The 25,305-nt window shown below is 38.7% G+C and overlaps 1 protein-coding gene and 1 long non-coding RNA gene across 20 annotated transcripts in view; both read left to right on the top strand.

The window, feature by feature from the left end:
• LOC135110078 (uncharacterized) overlaps window positions 1-8,055 on the top strand; it is a 16,396-nt gene extending 8,341 nt beyond the window's left edge. For both annotated transcript variants that reach the window (XR_010273076.1, XR_010273075.1), the window contains exon 3: window positions 7,587-8,055. This is a non-coding gene — a long non-coding RNA (uncharacterized LOC135110078). The remainder of the gene's footprint in view (window positions 1-7,586) is intronic.
• A 5,831-nt stretch (window positions 8,056-13,886) lies between these two features.
• Window positions 13,887-23,073, top strand: LOC135109971 (probable valine--tRNA ligase, cytoplasmic). Of its 18 annotated transcripts, none has more exons than XR_010272990.1 (8): window positions 13,887-14,041; window positions 14,277-14,529; window positions 14,955-15,062; window positions 15,452-15,587; window positions 17,129-17,282; window positions 17,491-17,680; window positions 22,109-22,229; window positions 22,497-22,660. XR_010272990.1 is itself a non-coding variant. In XM_064021931.1 (7 exons), exons 2-6 carry the CDS (start codon window positions 14,434-14,436, stop codon window positions 17,567-17,569), a joined length of 573 nt encoding a protein of 190 aa, XP_063878001.1. In that variant the 5' UTR covers window positions 13,926-14,041; window positions 14,277-14,433; the 3' UTR covers window positions 17,570-17,611; window positions 22,930-23,053. The 18 variants fall into 18 exon arrangements, 3 of the variants coding, with proteins under 3 accessions (XP_063878001.1, XP_063878000.1, XP_063877999.1); XR_010272999.1 differs by having other exon boundaries at window positions 13,926-14,041; window positions 17,178-17,282; XR_010272997.1 differs by having other exon boundaries at window positions 13,926-14,041; window positions 17,491-17,611; window positions 22,578-22,660.
• Window positions 23,074-25,305: the final 2,232 nt, after the last annotated feature.

The following is a 25,305-nucleotide window of genomic DNA, read 5'->3' as shown; positions in this document are numbered from 1 at the left end:
TACTGGCCAAGGGCAACAAAAATCTAATAAAAAAAATGCCCACTGAAATGCCAGTCCCTAAAAGGGTCAAAGCAAGTGGTCAAAAATTGGTGGATAAGTGTCTTGAAACCTCCCTCTTGAAGGAATTCAAGTCATAGGAAGGTGGAAATACAGAAGCAGGCAAGGAGTTCCAGAGTTTACCAGAGAAAGGGATGAATGATTGAGAATACTGGTTAACTCTTACGTTATAGAGGTGGACAGAATAGGAGTGAGAGAAAGAAGAAAGTCTTGTGCAGCGAGGCCGCGGAAGGAGGGGAGGCATGCAGTTAGCAAGATCAGAAGAGCAGTTAGCATGAAAATAGCGGTAGAAGACAGCTAGAGATGCAACATTGCGGCATTGAGAGAGAGGCTGAAGACAGTCAGTTAGAGGAGAGGAGTTGATGAGACGAAAAGCTTTTGATTCCACCCTGTCTAGAACAGCAGTATGAGTGGAACCCCCCCAGACATGTGAAGCATACTCCATACATGGACGGATAAGGCCCTTGTACAGAGTTAGCAGCTGCGGGGGTGAGAAAAACTGGCGGAGACGTCTCAGAACACCTAACTTCATGGAAGCTGTTTTAGCTAGAGATGAGATGTGAAGTTTCCAGTTCAGATTATAAGTAAAGGACAGACCGAGGATGTTCAGTGTAGAAGAGGGGGATAGTTGAGTGTCATTGAAGAAGAGGGGGATAGTTGTCTGGAAGATTGTGTCGAGTTGATAGATGGAGGAATTGAGTTTTTGAGGCATTGAACAATACCAAGTTTGCTCTGCCCCAATCAGAAATTTTAGAAAGATCAGAAGTCAGGCGTTCTGTGGCTTCCCTGCGTGATATGTTTACCTCCTGAAGGGTTGGACGTCTATGAAAAGACGTGGGAAAAGTGCAGGGTGGTATCATCAGCATAGGAGTGGATAGGACAAGAAGTTTGTTTTTAGAAGATCATTAATGAATAATAAGAAGAGAGTGGGTGACAGGACAGAACCCTGAGGAACACCACTGTTAATAGATTTAGGAGAAGAACAGTGACCGTCTACCACAGCAGCAATAGAACGGTCAGAAAGGAAACTTGAGATGAAGTTACAGAGAGAAGGATAGAAAACCGTAGGAGGGTATGTTTGGGAAATCAAAGCTTTGTGCCAGACTCTATCAAAGGCTTTTGATATGTCCAAGGCAACAGCAAAAGTTTCACCAAAGTCTCTAAAAGAGGATGACCAAGACTCAGTAAGGAAAGCCAGAAAGATCACCAGTCGAGCGGCCTTGACGGAACCCATACTGGCGATCAGATAGAAGGTTGTGAAGTGATAGATGTTTAAGAATCTTCCTGTTGAGGATAGATTCAAAAAACTTTAGATAAGCAGGAAATTAAAGCAATAGGACGGTAATTTTGAGGGATTAGAGCGGTCACCCTTTTTAGGAACAGGTTGAATGTAGGCAAACTTCCAGCAAGAAGGAAAGGTAGATGTTGACAGACAGAGCTGAAAGAGTTTGACTAGGCAAGGTGCAAGCACGGAGGCACAGTTTCGGAGAACAATAGGAGGGACCCCATCAGGTCCATAAGCCTTCTGAGGGTTTAGGCCAGCGAGGGCATGGAAAACATCATTACGAAGAATTTTAATACGAGGCATGAAGTAGTCAGAGGGTGGAGGAGAGGGAGGAACAAGCCCAGAATCGTCCAAGGTAGAGTTTTTAGCAAAGGTTTGAGCAAAGAGTTCAGCTTTAGAAATAGATGTGATAGCAGTGGTGCCATCTGGTTGAAGTAGAGGAGGGGAAAGAAGAAGAAGCAAAGTTATTGGAGATATTTTTGGCTAGATGCCAGAAATCACGAGGGGAGTTAGATCTTGAAAGGTTTTGACATTTTCTGTTAATGAAGGAGTTTTTTGGCTAGTTGGAGAACAGACTTGGCATGGTTCCGGGCAGAAATATAAAGTGCATGAGATTCTGGTGAAGGAAGGCTTAAGTACCTTTTGTGGGCCACCTCTCTATCATGTATAGCACGAGAACAAGCTGTGTTAAACCAAGGTTTTAGAAGGTTTAGGACGAGAAAAAAGAGTGAGGAATGTACGCCTCCATGCCAGACACTATCACCTCTGTTATGTGCTCAGCACACAAAGACGGGTCTCTGACACGGAAGCAGTAGTCATTCCAAGGAAAATCAGCAAAATACCGCCTCAGGTCCCCCCAACTAGCAGAGGCAAAACGCCAGAGGCACCTTCGCTTAGGGGGATCCTGAGGAGGGATTGGGAGTGATAGGACAAGATAAAGATATGAGATTGTGATCGGAGGAGCCCAACGGAGAAGAAAGGGTGACAGCATAAGCAGAAGGATTAGAGGTCAGGAAAAGGTCAAGAATGTTGGGCGTATCTCCAAGACGGTCAGGAATACGAGTAGGGTGTTGCACCAATTGCTCTAGGTCATGGAGGATAGCAAAGTTGTAGGCTAGTTCACCAGGATGGTCAGTGAAGGGAGAGGAAAGCCAAAGCTGGTGGTGAACATTGAAGTCTCCAAGAATGGAGATCTCTGCAAAAGGGAAGAGGGTCAGAATGTGCTCCACTTTGGAAGTTAAGTAGTCAAAGAATTTCTTATAGTCAGAGGAGTTAGGAGAGAGGTATACAGCACAGATAAATTTAGTATGAGAATGACTCTGTAGTCGTAGCCAGATGGTGGAAAACTCGGAAGATTCAAGAGCGTGGGCACGAGAGCAGGTTAAGTCATTGCGCACATAAACGCAGCATCCAGCTTTGGATCGAAAATGAGGATAGAGAAAGTAGGAGGGAACAGAAAAGGGATTACTGTCAGTTGCCTCAGACACCTGAGCTTCAGTGAGGAAAAGAAGATGAGGTTTAGAAGAGGAGAGGTGGTGTTCTACAGATTGAAAATTAGATCTTAGACCGCGAATGTTGCAGAAGTTAATGAAGAAAAAGTTGAGGGGGGTGTCAAGACACTTAGGGGTCGTCGACAGAAAGGCAGTCCGACCTGGGGACATTTATGGTCCCCTCCCCAGATGGGGACTCCGAGGGCTGGTGTAGGAGTCGCCATGATTTTAAAATTTTTGGAGTGAAGGGTGTGTGTGTTATATATATATATATATAAAATATATATATATATATATAAATATATATATATATATAAATATATATATATATATATATAAATATATATATATATAAATATAAATATATATATATAAATATATATATATATATAAATATATATATATATATATAAATATATATATATAATATAAATATATATATATATATATAAATATATATATATATATATAAATATATATATATATATATAAATATATATATATATATATATATATATATAAATATATATATATATTATATATATATATATATATATAAATATATATATATATATATATATAATATATATATATATATAAATATATAATATATATATATATAATATATATATATATATATATATATATATATATATATATATATATATATATATATATATATATATATAAATATATATATATACATAAAATATATATATATATATAAATATATATATAAATATATATATATATATATATATATATATATATATATATATATATATATATATATATATATATATATATAAATATATATATATATATATATATATATATATATATATATATATATATATATATATATATTATTTATATCTATATATATATATATATATATATTGTGTCCACCTCTCTAACGCAAGAGTTAACCAGTATTCTCAATCATTCATCCCTTTTTCTGGTAAACTCTGGAACTCCCTGCCTGCTTCTGTATTTCCACCTTCCTATGACTTGAATTCCTTCAAGAGGGAGGTTTCAATACACTTATTCATCAATTTTTGACCACTGCTTTGACCTTTTTATGGGACTGACATTTCAATGGGCATATTTTTTATTGGATTTTTGTTGCCCTTTGCCAGTGTCACTCCTACATAAAAAAAAAAAGGCCCTTGTACAGAGTTAGCAGCTGGGGGGGTGGTGAGAAAAAACTGGCAGAGATATCTCAGAATGCTTAACTTCATAGAAGCTGTTTTAGCTAGAGATGAGATGTGAAGTTTCCAGTTCAGATTATAAGTAAAGGACAGACCGAGGATGTTCAGTGTGGAAGAGGGGGACAGTTGAGTGTCATTGAAGAAGAGGGGGATAGTTGTCTGGAAGGTTGTGTTGAGTTGATAGATGGAGAATTGAGTTTTTGAGGCATTAAACAATACCAAGTTTGCTCTGCCCCAATCAGAAATTTTAGAAAGATCAGAAGTCAGGCATCCTGTGGCTTTCCTTCATGAAATGTTTACCTCCTGAAGGGTTGGACGTCTATGAAAAGATGCGGAAAAGTGCAGGGTGGTGTCATCAGCGTAGGAGTGGATAGGACAAGAAGTTTGGTTTAGAAGGTCATTGATGAATAATAAGAAGAAAGTGGGTGACAGGACAGAACCCTGAGGAACACCACTGTTAATAGATTTAGAAGAACAGTGACCGTCTACCACAGCAGCAATAGAACGGTCAGAAAGGAAAATTGAGATGAAGTTACAGAGAGAGAAGGATAGAAACCGTAGGAGGGTAGTTTGGAAATGAAAGCTTTGTGCCAGACTCTATCAAAAGATCAAAAGCTTTTGTTATGTCCAAGGCAACAGCAAAAGTTTCACCCAAATCTCTAAAAGAGGATGACCAAGACTCAGTAAGGAAAGCCAGAAGATCACCAGTAGAGTGGCCTTGACGGAACCCATACTGGCGATCAGATAGAAGGTTGTGAAGTGATAGATGTTTAACAATCTTCCTGTTGAGGATAGATTCAAAAACTCTAGATAGGCAGGAAATTAAAGCAATAGGACGGTAGTTTGAGGGATTAGAACGGTCACCCTTTTTAGGAACAGGTTGAATGTAGGCAAACTTCCAGCAAGAAGGTAAGGTAGATGTTGACAGAGCTGAAAGTGTTTGACTAGGCAAGGTGCAAGCACGGAGGCACAGTTTCGGAGAACAATAGGAGGGACCCCATCAGGTCCATAAGCCTTAGAAATAGATGTGATGGCATTGGTGCCTTCTGGTTGAAATAAAGGAGGGGAAGAAGAAGAAGCAAAGTTATTGGAGATATTTTTTGGCTAGATGCCAGAAGTCACGAGGGGAGTTAGATCTTGAAAGATTTTGACACTTTCTGTTAATGAAGGAGTTTTTGGCTGGTTAGAGAACTGACTTGGCATGGTTCTGGGCAGAAATATAAAGTGCACGAGATTCTGCTGATGGAAGGCTTATATATATATATATATATATATATATATATATATATATATATATATATATATATATATATATATATATATATATATATATATATGAATGATTCAATCTTTTATGAAAACACACAAGACAAATTTCATGTAAGTTACGTGACCAATAAATAAATATGATTATTATTATTATTTATTAAAAGTTTGTTTTATTATTATTAAAAGTTTGTTATTATTATTAAAAGTTTGAGTCTTGGTCATCCTCTTTTAGAGATTTTGCTGAAACTTTTAATAATAATAATAATAATAATATTTATTTATTGGTCACGTAACATACATGAAATTTGTCTTGTGTGTTTTGATAAAAGATTGAATCTTTCATACAAGGTCTAAAACTAACAGGTCTTGTTAATCTAAAATATTCATACTCACCCGATTAAAACATAAAAAGATAACTGGTACATAAAAAGATAACTGGTAACTGGTAACTATTTCCCAAGTCTTAGTATAGTTAGCTATGATATGTTGAGAGGGCCATTATTTAAAATTGTGATACTTGCCGGCACAAAGGACTTGCACAATCGGGCTGTTTTACATTTTGATGATCTCAGCCTTTTCCCTTAGGGTAACTTTTGGTAATGGCCATTCAGTGGATGTGTTACCTCATTGATAATTACTTCGCATCTTTGTAGAGAGAACTTTCTGTATATATCCATCAATGAATTGATATTTTTTACGCCTAATTTTGCACAGTTTTTGATTAATCGGGTTAGTTTATTTTTAGAATCAGAGCTACAATTACCATACCAACATGTGATGGAAAATGAAATGACTGACTGCACTACTGCTGTATAGAATAACTGCATAATTTTAGTGTTAATCTTAAGTTTCTTAAGTTTCCTCATGAAATGCATTCTAGAATTAACTTTTTTATATATTGCCTCGACATTACTATTAAAATTGAACCCATTTTGCTGTTGCCTTGGACATATCAAAAGCTTTTGATAGAGTCTGGCACAAAGCTTTGATTTCCAAACTACCCTCCTACGGTTTCTATCCTTCTCTCTGTAACTTCATCTTAAGTTTCCTTTGTGACCGTGATATTGCTACTGTGGTAGACGGTCCTTGTTCTTCTCCTCAGGGTTCTGTCCTGTCACCCACTCTCTTCTTATTATTCATTAATGATCTTCTAAACCAAACTTCTTGTCCTATCCACTCCTACGCTGATGATACCACCCTGCACTTTTCCACGTCTTTTCATAGATGTCCAACCCTTAAGGAGGTAAACATATCACGCAGGGAAGCCACAGAACGCCTGACTTCTGATCTTTCTAAAATTTCTGATTGGGACAGAGCAAACTTGGTATTGTTCAATGCCTCAAAAACTCAATTCCTCCATCTATCAACTCGACACAAACTTCCAGACAACTATCCCCTCTTCAATGACGCTCAACTGTCCCCCTCTTCTACACTGAACATCCTCGGTCTGTCCTTTACTTATAATCTGAACTGGAAACTTCACATCTCATCTCTAGCTAAAACTGCTTCTATGAAGTTAGGTGTTTTGAGATGTCTCTGCCAGTTTTTCTCACCCCCCCAGCTGCTAACTCTGTACAAGGGCCTTATATGGAGTATGCTTCACATGTCTGGGGGGATTCCACTCATACTGCTCTTCTAGACAGGGTGGAATCAAAAGCTTTTCGTCTCATCAACTCCTCTCCTCTAACTGACTGTCTTCAGCCTCTGTCACCGCTGCAATGTTGCATATCTAGCTGTCTTCTACCGCTATTTTCATGCTAACTGCTCTTCTGATCTTGCTAACTGCATGCCTCCCCTCCTTCCGCAGCCTCGCTGCACAAGACTTTCTTCTTTCTCTCACTCCTATTCTGTCCACCTCTCTAATGCAAGAGTTAACCAGTATTCTCAGTTATTCATCCCTTTCTCTGGTAAACTCTGGAACTCCCTGCCTGCTTCTGTATTTCTACCTTCCTACAACTTGAATTCTTTCAAGAGGGAGGTTTCAAAACACTTATCCACCAATTTTTGACCACTGCTTTGACCCTTTTATGGGACTGGCATTTCAGTAGGCTTTTTTTTTTTCTTAGATTTTTGTTGCCCTTGGCCAGTGTCACTCCTACATAAAAAAAAAAAAATTATATATATATATATATATATATATATATATATATATATATATATATATATATATATATATATATATATATATATATATATATATATATATATATAAGGAAGGGCAGGGTGGGTGGAGGAAATATGACCAACTCTTCTAATTTTCCCTGTTATTTGCAGATACCTTGGAAGGAAGGTGATGGTGAGGAACAGTGAAGAAAGATGACGGAGCAGAAACAGGCCCACACCATCCTGGAATGTGCTGCAAATAATCTTGGTTACCGGCAAAGTAAAGAGATAAAGAGATAGATAGATACAGAGATAGATAATTATTAGTAAGAGTGAGATTAAGATAGATAGATAATTATTATTAAGAGTGTTAGTTAGATAGATATATACAGAGATAGATAATTATTAGTAAGAGTGAGATTAAGATAGATAATTATTATTAAGAGTGCTAGATTATTATATTCTTATTATATTATTATTTTATTTGTGTGTGGTGTGTGTGTGTGTGTTCTCTTTTCAGAAGTGTGTTTGGAATGCAAGAAATATACAAGACCACAGAAGATTCTATAGTGGTGGTGGTGGTAGTAGTAGTAGTAATAGTAGTAGTAGTAGTAGTACTTTATCAATATACAGGGCATTATAGAAACAATGAATGTAGTTAGGGTGGTGGTGGTGGTGGTGGTGGTGGTGGTGGTAATAATTTTCTACTACTGGCTCTAACAAATATACTAACATAATAACAAATATACTAACATAAATATTTATTATTTTTCTTTTACAGCTTATTTGATTTATTTAATTATTTTATTGGTGGGAGGGAAAATAATTTTTTTTGCAAATTTATTGATAAATTACATGTTTTATTTATATATTAAGTTTATTGATGTTATATTTCGCGGTTTTGTTAATTTTTTTTTTTTTTTTTTTTTGGGTGGCTTAATACTGCTTTGTTTTGCTTGGTAAGGGTTCTCACAGGTGTCCGCAAGAGAGAAGAGGAACATTTCACCCTCAGTCAAGAATGAAGACTTCTACATATATTTTTTTTTTGGTGTTTGGCTTAATACTGCTTTGTTTTGTTTGGTAATGGTTCCCACAGGTGTCCACAAGAGAGAAGAGGAACATTTCACCCTCAGCCAAGAGTGAAGACTTCTGCTTCAGTCATCTAGGTCTCTTTAATGTAAATGTATCTATGAAGAAACAGCAGACAATGAAATAAATGTGTTGTTTGTGTTTTAACTGTTGTTGTTGTAATGCTTCCTCTGACGCGGGAGGTTCGCCCTCTGGCAGTGTTATTGTTGCCAGGGTTTTTTTTTTGGTGTGAATTGTTGCCTTGATGGTCATTTTGTTTGCATGGTGGTGTTGTCGGTGAGGCCATCTGGTCAGGATAGGCAAGGTTGTCTTCTGTTACTCAGACTGATGGCAGCCTTTTCTTTATAGGCAATGGACGCATAGCCATGTTTTCTCAACGGGTCCTTTTCTTCCAGGCTGCCATGGGAGGACGGCTGTGGTCTGCTGTCTGTTTCCACTTGCTGCGGCAACGCGGGAGCCACAGGTATAAGGTACACCGGTCGAGTTGACCACTCGACCGGTCAGGTTTAGGTTAGGTGTGATATATATATTTTTTTTTTTATATATATATATATATGTCTTAGCTACATGCTTGTTAGGATGTATAATGCACCTTCGGGTGCACTTTTTTCCCTTTTCTCTCCCAGAAAGAAGATGTTCCGGGTTCCTGGTTGCAGAAGAAGAAGATGTCGCCGCCGGTATGCCAGTCGGACTAGCCATCCGACTGGCAGGTATGATTTTTTTTTTGGTAGGATCGCGTAATGTATATGTATATATTTCCGGATATATGCATATATATAGTGATCCATATATTTTTTTTGATGCATATATTTTGATATACGTCCTTAAGACGTATATCTGATGTGTGTATCAATTATTTATTTATGTCTTAGCTACCTTAACCCGTTAGGCTTGTGGCGCCGCTGTGCGCACCTTTCTTCTCTCTCTCAGCTAGTGTGTGGCAGGCGCGAGGGGAGATGGAGAGGGAAGGCGCGATGGCAGCGAAGGCGCGATTGCAGTAGTAGCAGCAACAGGTAAGCCGGTCGGCCTGGTCAGCCGATCGGCTTGGTTTAGGATAGGATTGATGATATAATATTTATTTCATTTCATTTCATGTATGTCTTAGCTACATTTATGTCAGGATGTATAATGCACCTAGAGTGCGCCCTTTTTTCTCCCTTTTCTCTCCCAGAAAGAAGATGTTCCAGCGGCAGCGGGCCGGTCGGGTTGGCAACCCTGCCGGCGGGGGGTTAGATAATTATTAATAAATGTATGTGTATGTATATATATGTATTATTTATAATACTTATATATGTATACATTTTTGCTTTAGTGGGATTATATAACTTGTTTATATATATATATCATGTTTATATATATATAGACTTTGCATTAGATGATTAAATAATTTATGTGTATATTATATACCTATATATATGTATATTTTTTCAATATACATAATATATGTTAAATATACATTGTCTAGGATTGATATATTTAGCTTTTATAAATATATCAGAGTATATATATACCTACATATATGTATATTTTTTTAATATATGTAATATATATGTTATATATACATTTTCTAGGATTGATTGATTGATATATTTAGGTTTTATAAATATATCAGTATATATATACCTATATATATGTATATTTTTTTAATATATGTAATATATATGTTATATATACAGTCTAGGATTGATATTATATATTTAGCTTTTGCAGCTGTTGTGATGTGCAGGTGTATGCCTGGAGTGTACATCTGCATGTTGTGACAGTTTTTAACTCAGGATTTAGCTATGTATTGTCAGCTCTTGCAGCTTTCTAGGATGCACAGGTGTATGCCATGTGTGTACATCTGTAAGTCCTAGCGATCTGTATTCTGACTTAGGATTTTTATATATTTAGCTATTTTACCTGCTAGGCCATGCATGTCTAATGCACCTTGTGTGCCCAGTTCCTTCCCCTTTCTTTAGTTCTGGCGGGGGACCTGGGTGGACAGCGGCAGGCCCGGTCGTTCCCTCGTGGGGCCGTGGTGGGAGTGACCGTCAGGAAGCTTCCATTACGGTAATTATTTTCTCTTTTTGTACTAAATTTAGTTATATTTACGTTAACTTGATATTCATGTTTATTCATTCGTTGCTGTGGTCAGTGTTTGTGGCGTGTGGTTTTGTCTGTTTTTACCAGTATTTCACACTTTTTTCTCCGCATCAATACCCATTCTAGTTTTATTATCTGGAGTCTTTCAAAGTTTTTATTTTTTATTTGTATGTATTTGTTTGGTTTTATGAATGTTTGTTTATTTTTTGGTATCAGCTGTGTATTTTTAGTATTACAAATGTACTTTTGGTGTCATTATTGTACTTTTGGTGTCCTATGTTTTTTTTTTTTTTTGGTGGCTTGCTTTTACAAGTATATGTATTTTCTCATTTTTTAAATATTTCTTTTGGTTTTGTGAATATTTTCTTGGTTCTGTGAATATTTTTGTTGTTTTATAATTTTACAAGTATTTTAGGGATTTACGAATATTTTGGTTTTATTTATTTATTTTTTTTGGTTTTATGAATTTTTTTAGTTTTACGATTTTTATTATTATTATTATTATTATTATTATTATTATTACTATTATTATTATTATTATTATTATTATTACGATTATTTTAATTTTACAATTTTACAATTTTTTTGGATTCACGTATATTTTTTTATCTTTACGGATATTTTTTTGGGTTTATGAATATTTTTTTTGGTTACGATTATTTGTTTTAGTTTTATGATTTTACAATTTTTTTGGATTCACGAATATTTTTTCTTATCTTTACGGATATTTTTTTGGTTTTATGAATATTTTTTTGGGTTTTATGGTTATTTATTTTAGTTTTACGATTTTACGATTTTTTTTACTTCCACGGATTTTATTTGGGGTTTTACGTATATTTTTTATTTTACGTATTTTTTGGTTTACGTATTTTTTTTTGGTTTTACGTATTTTGCTTTTACAGATTTTTTTCTTTTACGGATTTTTTTGGTTTAGGATTTACGGATATTTTTTTTTGGTTTGCGGATGTGCGTATTTTTTTCCATTTGCGTATATACAATTTCTTGGGTTTACGTACATATAATGTTTTGGGTTTACGTAATTGTTTTTGCGTTTTGGTTTTTTGTTTGAAATGGTTCTTTTAAGGAATTGACTTATTAAATTTTTTGGTTGCTTTTTATTTATTCTTGTGTTTTTCCCTTGTTTTTTATTTAGTCTTCACTCTTATATGTTTTGGTTTATTTTTCACTATTTTTTGGTTTAATTATTATTGAAGAGGGTATGAATTTTGGATATATTGGTTCCCCTTTTTGTGGTTTTATGTATATTTTTTATTTTACGTATTTTTTTGGTTTACGTATTTTTTTTTTTTGGTTTTACGTATTTTGCTTTTACGGATTTTTTTTCTTTTACGGATTTTTTTGGTTTAGGATTTACGGATATTTTTTTTTGGTTTGCGGATGTGCGTATTTTTTTCCATTTGCGTATATACAATTTCTTGGGTTTACGTACATATAATGTTTTGGGTTTACGTAATTGTTTTTGCGTTTTGGTTTACATATATTTGAGTTTTTTGTTTGAAATGGTTCTTTTAAGGAATTGACTTTTATTAATTTTTTTGGTTGCTTTTTATTTATTCTTGTGTGTTTTTCTCTTGTTTTTTTTATTTAGTCTTCACTCATATGTTTTGGTTTATTTTTCACTATTTTTTGGTTTAATTATTACTGAAGAGGGTATGAATTTTGGATATATTGGTTCCCTTACGCACTGGTTTAGTACATTTCTGCACAACCTCTCAACCTGGCGACAATGAGTGAGGTGGCGCCTCATGACACCCTCGCCTGTGAGCGAATAATACCTTGCTTGAAAAAAAGGGGGGACCAGGAGCCACAGAGAGAGAGAGAGAGAGAGAGAGAGAGAGAGAGAGACTATGGGTGAAGGACTGTGTAATATATATTTTATTTATTTATTTTTCACTTTAGGTTAGTGAGTGTGTCTGTTCATCCAATCTGTGCAACTTGACCATCCATCCAGTCAGTCTGTCAGTCACACATCCAGTCTGCTCACTGTCACCCATCCCATCACCCACTCACCCAGTCACTCACACATCCCATCACCCACACACCCATCTCATCACAGGGTAGGGAAATTCATAGGTAAATGGCACAGACCGTTAAGAATCTAATTTAAATCACAGAAAGATACTCTGGCAGTTGTCTGGAGGCTGGCTAAGGATGAGCTAACAGATATTAACTCACTGAAGAGGAGAGGGAAGAGTTAACTAACTGAGGATGTAGAGGCAATAGATGAGGGTAAGAACAATAGCAGGAGATATTGTAGTGGAGAGTTTTGGACAAGAAAGTGAGGAAGTGGTACCTGAACATGAGGGAGGGCTGGAAAAAAGTGAAGGAGAAAGAAGCCCTATGGAGTGTGATGCAGAATAATATTAATAGCCACATCTTGGGATTAAGCCAAATGTTTATCCTGATGAGTCTGGATATAATTCACCTTACAGAAATAAAATTGTGATGAGTTACAAGTAGAGAACATTGAACAAAATAGATACAACTTATGAAAAAGATCAAATAAGAAAGGAGTGATGTTTTTAGTTAAGGAAAGCTTTAAAGTGGCTGGATACAATGTGATGATGGACTAGCAGATGCATTAATAATTAGAGTCCAAAATATACCAGGCAAAAAGACGATTCAAAGTAACTGACATACCAAGCAATTAATTAGGGAAATCAGTCTTTGTTGACTCTTCCAAAGCCTTTCAGTTTGTCGACCTCAGTATACTGTTAGGAAAAAGAGCGATATTAAGACATGAGGTATAAGCACTCCTGATTCAAATGCTATTTGACTGATAGTGTGTGTGTGTCCTAAATTTGTTTTCTTATCGTATGACATAATTATAGTTTTAGATCCTCATCAGTCACTGCTACATCTTGCAACCAGTATTTGGAGAACACAATGAGAATAATTGAGGGTGGTTGCATCACCCTCAATCACGATCTACAAAACTCAAACGATGACCAAGTAAGTGCTCAAGTAATGTTCAGTGAAGTAATGTTCAGTGTGTGTGTGTGTGTGTGTGTGTGTGTGTGCAGGAGTGGTCTTGCGATCATGTGCATTGTGTGTTTTTCATTATTATTATTACTATCATTATTATTACTATTATTGTTATTATTATCATTATTATTATTATTAGTAGTAGTAGTAATAGTAATATTGTATCACGGTATTTTATAATAGAGCCTCAACTTATACTAGTCTTGCCTGAAAATCTCTCGTTTTCTATCATTCTCCCATCCTGCAGGCCTGAGCCCAGACAGAGACCCAGAGAAATGTAAACAAACACAGAGTCAGACTTGATATACGGATGAATTTGTTGCTTTTTAGAGGGGCAATGGATCTGTACATGCGTGAGGTGGCGAGGGGCGTGGCCAGGGGGCGGCTAGCAGCGTGTGCCACCAGGGAAATGTGTATGAACATAAAAAAGGCGCCTGTCAAGAAAGGTGAGGCCGGCTGCAGCTTTTTATTTTTATTTATTTGTTTCCATCAGGTTAGGTTTATATTAATTCAGTTAAGTTAGGTTAAGTCTCTCTCTCTCTCTCTCTCTCTCTCTCTCTCTCTCTCTCTCTCTCTCTCTCTCTCTCTCTCTCTCTCTCTCTCTCTCTCTCTCTCTCTCTCTCTCTCTCTCTCTCTCTCTCTCTCTCTCTCTCTTGCTTGCTTACTTTCGTGTCTACACAGGTTCGTTCGGTGCAAGGAGTTGGCACAGGAGGCGTCTGAGGCTGTGCAGAGCAGCCGTCTGAACCTGGTGCCACAGCTGCACAGGAGGGCATGGCATAGCTGGCTGGACAACATCACAGACTGGTGTGTCTCCCAGCAACTCTGGTGGGGCCACAGAATGCCAGTGTACCACATCACTGCAGCAGACGGCCGGGAGGTGTGGGTGGCAGCTGCTCGGAGGAAGATGCAAGGCGGAAGGCTGTGGAGAAGGAAGGTACGTGTGTTTACCTAGTGTTAGTTTGGATGGTCTGATATATGGCAGAAATGTTTACTTTTTATTGTTTTTCCTTCAGTTGATATGCATTCTTTGTGGTCCTGTTCTCTGTTATTGATCTTGTTTTTGTTCCTTTGTCTTATGTGTTATCAGAAACTCAGGTAACTAATTGTAGGTGTGTAATTAGTCCATATTTTCATTGATATATAACTAAAATATCTGTTAATACTGTAAACTCTAGCATTACTAATTGTTTGATAAAAAGATGGAGATTTCAGAAGGCTAGTAATGTTTATAGATGCTGATAGATTGAAAGAATTGACTACCTGTGTGTTACCTCTCCTTCCTCTTACGTAGTTTGATATTAATTGTTACCAGTATTGCCTGTGTTATATCACCTATGTTATATCACCCTCCCTCCCCAGACTGTGCTGCTGCATGGCCTCCTGTGTGATGGTGGCAGCCACAAGACATCCAAGTCCTGGGGCAATGTGATAAACCCCCTGGATGTGATCAGTGGGGCGTCCCTGGAGGTGCGTGACTTGCTGGTGCTGGAGTGTGTTCTGTAGTGATGTTCATTGGGTGTGGTGAGCAGTATCTGGACAGCAGTTGATACATGAATATTTGTGAAAGCTTCTTAGCAAGTGTATTTTTTTGAAGGAGCGCTGTAGAGAGAGAGAGAGAGAGAGAGAGAGAGAGAGAGAGAGATTTTTAGATGCGATGGCAAAAATTGTGTTTATAATTCTGTTTTCTCTCCTTTCTCCCTTTCTTTGTCTTTTCATCTCTTCTCTTTTCTTCCTTTTCCTCTTCTCTGCTTCCATTTTCCTGCTCATCTGTTTTCTCTTCTGTTTTTCACCACATTTCATCCCTTCCCTCCTCCCTCGTAGCCTCTTATCCTCTCACCACCCCCTCATGCCCTCAGGTACTGTGTGAGAGGATGGAGGGGAGCCTGAATACAGAAGAGGTACTCACTGGTATCAGGAGGAACTTCCCCACAGGCATCCCAGAGTGTGGAGCTGATGCCCTTTGGTTCACCCTGTGCTCCACCAACTTCAATAGTCAGTGTGGCATAGATAGATGAATGTGTATAACTTTGTGGTGCATTGAGTCTTGTGTGGGGTAACTGGGTTGGTGTATGGATCAATGAATGGAGTAGAGATAAGATTTTGGTGAGTGCTCTTGTAAGATTAGGGTAGGAGTGCTTCTCGTCTCCGTCAAGGGCTAAGGTGTTGAGTGTTGATTGAGTGAGGGTGAAAATTGTGTGTTTTGGTATATGTAGGAGATAAGATTTTAATGAGTGCTCTTGTAAAGTTAGGGTAGGAGTGCTTCTCATCTCAATCAAGGGCTAAGGTGTTGTGTGTTGAGTGAGTGTTTAAATATATTTGTAGGAGATAATATTTTAGTGGTTCTCTTTCCCAACAAGGATTAACGCATTGAAAGATTGTTGTGGGTGAGAGTAACGGTGAAAGTTGTGTGCTTTATCTTCGTATATGTAAGAGATAAGCTATAATAAGTGTATTTGTAAGGTTAAGGCAGTAGTGCTTCTCTTCCCCAACAAAGGTTAAGGTGTTGAAAGATTTTTGTGAGTGAGTGTGAGGTGGGTAAGAAAGCTGTGTGCCTTACCTTGCTATGCATTTGTACATCTCTCATAACACTTCCCTGCCAGACCACCTGTGTGTGTGTGTGTGTGTGTGTGTGTGTGTGTGTGTGTGTTATATATAAAATATAAATAAATAACTACATTTCTACTCTACTGATGGGAGAAACACGCTTTAAAAAGGCTCTATTTGAAGTGGCACAGGTTTTTAAGGATGTTTTTCATGGTTTTAGTGACAAATTAACAACATTCCTACATTACTAACAGGAGAAACACTCACGAAAACCTCTGCTAATCATCTTTGTGGCCTTTGGAATCAATCGTGAAAGAGAGAGAGAGAGAGAGAGAGAGAGAGAGAGAGAGAGAGAGAGAGAGAGAGAGAGAGAGAGAGAGAGAGAGAGAGAGAGAGAGTGTCAGCTAAACCAATTCAACTTGATATGAGAGAAAATCTAATTATCTTCCATTAACAAAGAACTATCGCCCCAAACATTGAGTGCTGGAGGGTGCGTTCTGCATTGGCAGCTGGCATGAGCGGGTGACAGGAGGCGTGTGAGGCGCATGACAGCTTTAGTGACAAGTTCATGCTGGCAGTGGTGCAATATTATGCCCTCAACACTCTTTCACTTTAAGGGCTTGGAAACCACAGTGCCTTCAGATTTGTGGAGAAGTGTGTGTGTGTGTGTGTGTGTGTGTGTGTGTGTGTGTTTGATAGTTATATTAGTTGTTTAAATCATGCTGTGCTAATATCTATCCCTCTATCAATGTGTGTGTGTGTGTGTGTGTGTTGACCTATTTGCATGAAACAGGGGAAGAGGAGGAGAGAAGAGGGGTGCTTGGGAGATGAAAATGTATGTATGTATGTATGTATGTATGTATTTATTAATATTTTCCCTATCATATACAAAAACACCCTTGAAATCCTATATAGAACTTGCCATAGAACACACTCACTCTCTCCCATGTGCCCACTCCCTCTCACCCACCCTCTTGTCTCCCACACAGCTGCACACCCCGTCCTGCAGCCTCAAGGCACTCACCTCTCCTTTTCCAGTCATGGGTGCCTTGCCTCCTCCTTGCAACACCACCACCACCACCACCACCACTGCTGCCATTACCTACGAGGGGGAGAGACTGTGATGTGGCTGCAGGTGGCTAGGTGAGGCATTGTTCTGGTGTTGTTGGTGTGAGGTGTTGCATTACCTTGAAATTCACAGGCCTTCCACAGCCTTCCCACTGGTCTCCTTGTCCTGTCCTCCTCCACACACCATCCACAGGCCTAACCTAACCTAGCCTAACCTAACTTAACCTAACCTAACCTAACCTAGCCTAACCTAACTTAACCTAACCTAACCTTACACCCACAGGTTCGGAGGCCTCCAGAGAGCTGCCCAGAGTGAAGCTTGTGGTATAGAGGGACAGCTGCTGATCATCAAGCTTACATAGTGACTGGAGGAAAGTGGGAGGAGCCTGGAGGGAGTGATGGAGGTACAGTACTTGGAGAAAATCCCTTCACCGTGACAACTGGGTGTCTGCTGTACAGGCCACTGACCAATGGTGAGAGGGAGAGGGAGACTGGCTAATGGTGGATGAGAGAGAGAGAGAGAGAGAGAGAGAGTGTCATGATAAAGGATATTGAGCACAGACTTCACCACTGGGTCGACTCTGGGGGCCACGTTCTTCTGCTAGGGAAGTACTGACTGGTTGGTGGCCGTGGCTGTTCACGCACTCGCTCTTGCTGTGGCTGGCATGCTGTTCTGTCCTCTCTTGTTCCAGGAATTGCTGTCTGAGGTTGTGTGTGTGTGTGTGTGTGTGTGTGTGTGTGTAGAAGCCATCATCATCAACCACAGCAGGTGATAATGATGGTTCCTGCTTTCATCATCATCGGGGCTAGCCAGACCAACCTGGGGCTGTACTCTGGGGTGACGCTGTATGCCTCAGGTGGGTCTGGAGACCCCAGACATGTGAAGCATTCTCCATACATGGATGGATAAGGCCCTTGTACAGAGTTAGCAGCTGGGGGGGGTGAGAAAAACTGGCAGAGACGTCTCAGAACACCTAACTTCATAGAAGCTGTTTTAGCTAGAGATGAGATGTGAAGTTTCCAGTTCAGATTATAAGTAAAGGACAGACCGAGGATGTTCAGTGTAGAAGAGGGGGACAGTTGAGTGTCATTGAAGAAGAGGGGATAGTTGTCTGGAAGATTGTGTCGAGTTGATAGATGGAGGAATTGAGTTTTTGAGGCATTGAACAATACCAAGTTTGCTCTGCCCCAATCAGAAATTTTAGAAAGATCAGAAGTCAGGCGTTCTGTGGCTTCCCTGCGTGATATGTTTACCTCCTGAAGGGTTGGACGTCTATGAAAAGACGTGGAAAAGTGCAGGGTGGTATCATCAGCATAGGAGTGGATAGGACAAGAAGTTTGGTTTAGAACGGTCAGAAAGGAAACTTGAGATGAAGTTACAGAGAGAAGGATAGAAACCGTAGGAGGGTAGTTTTGAAATCAAAGCTTTGTGCCAGACTCTATCAAAGGCTTTTGATATGTCCAAGGCAACAGCAAAAGTTTCACCAAGTCTCTAAAAGAGGATGACCAAGACTCAGTAAGGAAAGCCAGAAGATCACCAGTAGAGCGGCCTTGACGGAACCCATACTGGTGATCAGATAGAAGGTTGTGAAGTGATAGATGTTTAAGAATCTTCCTGTTGAGGATAGATTCAAAAACTTTAGATAAGCAGGAAATTAAAGCAATAGGACGGTAGTTTGAGGGATTAGAGCGGTCACCCTTTTTAGGAACAGGTTGAATGTAGGCAAACTTCCAGCAAGAAGGAAAGGTAAATGTTGACAGACAGAGCTGAAAGAGTGTAGAAGAGGGGGACAGTTGAGTGTCATTGAAAGAGGGAATAGTTGTCTTTTTTTTTTTTTTTTTTTATGTAGGAAGGACACTGGCCAAGGGCAACAAAAATCTAATAAAAAAAAAAAGCCCACTAAAATGCCAGTCCCATAAAAGGGTCAAAGCAGTGGTCAGAAATTGGTGGATAAGTGTCTTGAAACCTCCCTCTTGAAGGAATTCAAGTCATAGGAAGGTGGAAATACAGAAGCAGGCAGGGAGTTCCAGAGTTTACCAGAGAAAGGGATGAATGACTGAGAATACTGGTTAACTCTTGCATTAGAGAGGTGGACAGAATAGGGGTACTTCAGAGGTAAATATGATTACATCGACTTACTGTTTAAGGACTTAAATATACTAACTTTCGACCTCTTAAAGAAATATTTCATAGCGCTGACCATATATAAAAATATTAATGGTAATGATCCTAATAACATAATATTTAATATATTCCACCATAGCCAAGGTACCCGAGGAAATCATCTTAATCTCATTTGCCCACAAGCAAGAACTAGTTTGTATAAATTTTCCACACACTGTGTTGGTCCCAAAGTATGGAACATATTGCCTGATAATACAAAAAATTGTTGTAATTTCAATATTTTCAAAAAGTAAAATGAAAAAGTTCCTGTTTAATAGTCTAAGTCAAAACTGAGATCTGTAATAAAGTTTTAGTATTTTTTTTTATATTTGAATGATGTAGCTTATTACAAACATAACTTATCTTAAAGATATTAGCCCCTAAAAAATGGTGTAATAATATTGTGCCACCCTGTGAGGAATTACCAGCCTGGTATATAGAAAGATTATTATTATTATTATTATTATTATTATTATTATTATTATTATTATTATTATTATTATTATTATTATTATTATTACAGTGGAACCTTAGTTACTGAATGCCTCCCTTTCTGAGCAAATCGGTTTTCTAACAATTTTGAAATGATTCATTCAGTTGCTGTACCATAATTCAGTTCCTGAACAAAGTTATTCGATTTCATATATTAAAAGGCATAGCAAAAGCTACCATTTATTATTAATTTATAGTTTATTTAAATATTTTCTTTGTTTTATATATTTGAAGGAGAGACACAGTGGGTAAGACAGTAATTCAATCTTTGAAATAAGGTAAATGTGATCCTATTAAAGATCCTCAACGTAAACAAACAGGATTTGACACTCAGGAGTAAGCCACCTGTGGCTCTTGATGACCTACAATGCCATCACTACTTGAACTGCATTTTCACAGTAACTTTTCAAAGCAGCAAGATGTCTAAGTGTTATGATTACCTTCATTTTGGTGGTGTGTGTGTTGTTCCTCTGTGTCACTCTGTAAGGCTTCCCTCACTAGATTGGTGATAATGAGAATACCTGCACGCTCTAAACAAAATCTTCTGTGTCCTGCGTCACTAAGCTCACCCAATGCATCTTTTTTTTGGATAAATAATTTTTGAGTTTTTCCAGCAAAACTGCCCAAGCTGTGCAACTGATCCTCATAAAGTGAAGGCAAGAGTACTTTCCCTTTTCTATCGGAGGCCAAGGGGCTAAAAGAAAGGTGTGAATGAGTGTGTGTGCGTGAAAGTTCTGTGCCTCATCATGACTACCACTTTTTTTTGTGAGGGAGACTGCTTTGGTACATGTATGTATGTATGATCATCATCATTATTATTATTATTATTATTATTATTATTATTATTATTATTATTATTATTATTATTATTATTATTATTGTTATTATCATCATCATGCACTTTAACTCTGATGCTGACTATGGGCAAGCAAAGAAAATTCTTATGGATAGATTTGGAAACAAAAGTATCATGGCTGATGCTTACACAAAAAAGTTAATGAATTGGCTACCGATCTCTCAGCATAACAGTCCAGCATTAACAGCAATCTCAGATTTTTTGAAGTGCTGTCTAGCTGCAATGAAACACACTTCTCATTTGTCATTTCTGAACAACTGTAGAGAGCAGAGAAAGATGCTAGCAAACTCCCTAATGATATTGTTCATGAGTGAAGAAAGCAAGTAAAGACATATCTTGATACTAACAGTAACAGCAACACTCCTAGCAGTGATGAAGACCACCACCCACCCTTTAAAATGTTATGTCAATTTATCCAGAAGGAAGCAAAAGGGGCAAGCAACCCCTTTGTTTCCTGGGATTCAGTAAATACGGAAGGAAATGATTGGATCAAGACTCAAACACAAGCAGCCAATTGGAAACCAAGGGAATCAAACACCATGACAAAAAATAGAGGGAGTACAACTTTCATGGCTAAATCAATTGAGGAAAAACCATTGTGCTCATGCCAAGGTAAAGTAAGTGTCCAAGCCAACAAACAGTATCTCAAGGAGCAGGAAAGGAAAGGATAGTTCTGTCACTACTGTACAAAGGATCATGATTTAGATGATTGCAAGGAATTTGCCAAACTTGACAGTAATACTATCAGTAAAACAGATCACCTGAGAGCTAATGAAGACCTGCCGGTGCAGCTACACAGATATTGCACACCTCATTGCATAAATATCCTACAGTCTGGAAGCAAACGTAGGATATTCCTTGAGTATATCCCTGAGAGTGGCTGAGTCCAAGAAATGGTCAGTGAGGCTGTACAAGTGATGTTGACCTTGCACCATAAATGTAGCAATGACAGAACATTCCGTGACATAATGACGCAGTGTGTGTCGCCTTGGTGCAGCACACAGCACACAGCACACGCCAGGAGAAGCACCGACTTCCCAAAAGTATTTATAGCCTAAACTGAGACTCATTGCCACCCTGTTGTGTGATGCAGTGTGTCTCTCATAGGTGGGAGACACGTACATAGTGAACACTACTGCCACTGTCCCTATGGCAACAAAGCTGCAACTGATCACTAATGCTACTATATACAAAGTCCTTAATGGTACTCTTAACACAGCCCACAGCGTACTCAGCGCCAGGGTCCACCGTGTCATCCCGAAGGGCACACTGAGCAAGGCAGTCTGCCCCTTCATTAAGGGGGATGCCCACGTGAGAGGGTATCCAGGTGAAGTGTGTGTGTGTGTGTGTGTCCAAAATTTGTTTTCTTATCGTATGACATAATTATAGTTTTAGATCCTCATCAGTCACTGCTACACCTTGCAACCAGTATTTGGAGAACACAGTGAGAATAATTGAGGGTGGTTGCATCACCCTCAATCACGATCTACAAAACTCAAACGATGACCAAGTAAGTGCTCAAGTAATGTTCAGTGTGTATGTGTGTGTGTGTGCAGGAGTGGTCTTGCGATCATGTGCATTGTGTGTTTTTCATTATTATTATTACTATTATTATTATTACTATTATTGTTATTATTATTATTATTATTATTATTAGTAGTAGTAGTAGTAGTAGTAGTAATAGTAATATTGTATCACGGTATTTTATAATAGAGCCTCAACTTATACTAGTCTTGCCTGAAAATCTCTCGTTTTCTATCATTCTCCCATCCTGCAGGCCTGAGCCCAGACCGAGACCCAGAGAAATGTAAACAAACGCAGTCAGACTTGATATACGGGTGAATTTGTTGCTTTTTAGAGGGGCAATGGATCTGTACATGAGTGAGGTGGCGAGGGGCGTGGCCAGGGGGCGGCTAGCAGCGTGTGCCACCAGGGAAATGTGTATGAACATAAAAAAAGGCGCCTGTTAAGAAAGGTGAGGCCGGCTGCAGCTTTTTATTTTTATTTATTTGTTTCCATCAGGTTAGGTTTATATTAATTCAGTTAGGTTAGGTTAAGTTAGGTTAAGTCTCTCTCTCTCTCTCTCTCTCTCTCTCTCTCTCTCTCTCTCTCTCTCTCTCTCTCTCTCTCTCTCTCTCTCTCTCTCTCTCTCTCTCTCTCTCTCTCTCTCTCTCTCTCTCTCTTGCTTGCTTACTTTCATGTCTACACAGGTTCGTTCGGTGCAAGGAGTTGGCACAGGAGGCGTCTGAGGCTGTGCAGAGCGGCCGTCTGAACCTGGTGCCACAGCTGCACAGGAGGGCATGGCATAGCTGGCTGGACAACATCACAGACTGGTGTGTCTCCCAGCAACTCTGGTGGGGCCACAGAATGCCAGTGTACCACATCACTGCAGCAGACGGCCGGGAGGTGTGGGTGGCAGCTGCTCGGAGGAAGATGCAAGGCGGAAGGCTGTGGAGAAGGAAGGTACGTGTGTTTACCTAGTGTTAGTTTGGATGGTCTGATATATGGCAGAAATGTTTACTTTTTATTGTTTTTCCTTCAGTTGATATGCATTCTTTGTGGTCCTGTTCTCTGTTATTGATCTTGTTTTTGTTCCTTTGTCTTATGTGTTATCAGAAACTCAGGTAACTAATTGTAGGTGTGTAATTAGTCCATATTTTCATTGATATATAACTAAAATATCTGTTAATACTGTAAACTCTAGCATTACTAATTGTTTGATAAAAAGATGGAGATTTCAGAAGGCTAGTAATGTTTATAGATGCTGATAGATTGAAAGAATTGACTACCTGTGTGTTACCTCTCCTTCCTCTTACGTAGTTTGATATTAATTGTTACCAGTATTGCCTGTGTTATATCACCTATGTTATATCACCCTCCCTCCCCAGACTGTGCTGCTGCATGGCCTCCTGTGTGATGGTGGCAGCCACAAGACATCCAAGTCCTGGGGCAATGTGATAAACCCCCTGGATGTGATCAGTGGGGCGTCCCTGGAGGTGCGTGACTTGCTGGTGCTGGAGTGTGTTCTGTAGTGATGTTCATTGGGTGTGGTGAGCAGTATCTGGACAGCAGTTGATACATGAATATTTGTGAAAGCTTCTTAGCAAGTGTATTTTTTTGAAGGAGCGCTGTAGAGAGAGAGAGAGAGAGAGAGAGAGAGAGAGAGAGAGAGAGAGAGATTTTTAGATGCGATGGCAAAAATTGTGTTTATAATTCTGTTTTCTCTCCTTTCTCCCTTTCTTTGTCTTTTCATCTCTTCTCTTTTCTTCCTTTTCCTCTTCTCTGCTTCCATTTTCCTGCTCATCTGTTTTCTCTTCTGTTTTTCACCACATTTCATCCCTTCCCTCCTCCCTCGTAGCCTCTTATCCTCTCACCACCCCCTCATGCCCTCAGGTACTGTGTGAGAGGATGGAGGGGAGCCTGAATACAGAAGAGGTACTCACTGGTATCAGGAGGAACTTCCCCACAGGCATCCCAGAGTGTGGAGCTGATGCCCTTTGGTTCACCCTGTGCTCCAGCAACTTCAATAGTCAGTGTGGCATAGATAGATGAATGTGTATAACTTTGTGGTGCATTGAGTCTTGTGTGGGGTAACTGGGTTGGTGTATGGATCAATGAATGGAGTAGAGATAAGATTTTGGTGAGTGCTCTTGTAAGATTAGGGTAGGAGTGCTTCTCGTCTCCGTCAAGGGCTAAGGTGTTGAGTGTTGATTGAGTGAGGGTGAAAATTGTGTGTTTTGGTATATGTAGGAGATAAGATTTTAATGAGTGCTCTTGTAAAGTTAGGGTAGGAGTGCTTCTCATCTCAATCAAGGGCTAAGGTGTTGAGTGTTGAGTGAGTGTTTAAATATATTTGTAGGAGATAATATTTTAGTGGTTCTCTTTCCCAACAAGGATTAACGCATTGAAAGATTGTTGTGGGTGAGAGTAACGGTGAAAGTTGTGTGCTTTATCTTCGTATATGTAAGAGATAAGCTATAATAAGTGTATTTGTAAGGTTAAGGCAGTAGTGCTTCTCTTCCCCAACAAAGGTTAAGGTGTTGAAAGATTTTTGTGAGTGAGTGTGAGGTGGGTAAGAAAGCTGTGTGCCTTACCTTGCTATGCATTTGTACATCTCTCATAACACTTCCCTGCCAGACCACCTGTGTGTGTGTGTGTGTGTGTGTGTGTGTGTGTGTGTGTGTGTGTGTGTGTGTGTTATATATAAAATATAAATAAATAACTACATTTCTACTCTACTGATGGGAGAAACACGCTTTAAAAAGGCTCTATTTGAAGTGGCACAGGTTTTTAAGGATGTTTTTCATGGTTTTAGTGACAAATTAACAACATTCCTACATTACTAACAGGAGAAACACTCACGAAAACCTCTGCTAATCATCTTTGTGGCCTTTGGAATCAATCGTGAAAGAGAGAGAGAGAGAGAGAGAGAGAGAGAGAGAGAGAGAGAGAGAGAGAGAGAGAGAGAGAGAGAGAGTGTCAGCTAAACCAATTCAACTTGATATGAGAGAAAATCTAATTATCTTCCATTAACAAAGAACTATCGCCCCAAACATTGAGTGCTGGAGGGTGCGTTCTGCATTGGC

Source organism: Scylla paramamosain, chromosome 19 (genome assembly GCF_035594125.1).
Source record: "Scylla paramamosain isolate STU-SP2022 chromosome 19, ASM3559412v1, whole genome shotgun sequence".
Lineage (NCBI taxonomy): Eukaryota > Metazoa > Arthropoda > Malacostraca > Decapoda > Portunidae > Scylla > Scylla paramamosain.
The sequence above is the reverse complement of the archived record's forward strand: the minus strand, read 5'-3'. Positions and strand labels throughout refer to the sequence as shown.

What these genes read in the sequence shown, in the direction of transcription:
- LOC135109971 (XM_064021931.1), top strand. Translation starts at nt 14,434, where the DNA reads ATGCCAGTGTACCACATCACTGCAGCAGACGGCCGGGAGGTGTGGGTG. An exon ending in GAAGGCTGTGGAGAAGGAAG is followed by an intron (nt 14,530 to 14,954) that starts GTACGTGTGTTT and finishes CTCCCTCCCCAG; the next exon opens with ACTGTGCTGCTGCATGGCCT. An exon ending in ATGTGGCTGCAGGTGGCTAG is followed by an intron (nt 17,283 to 17,490) that starts GTGAGGCATTGT and finishes TTACACCCACAG; the next exon opens with GTTCGGAGGCCTCCAGAGAG.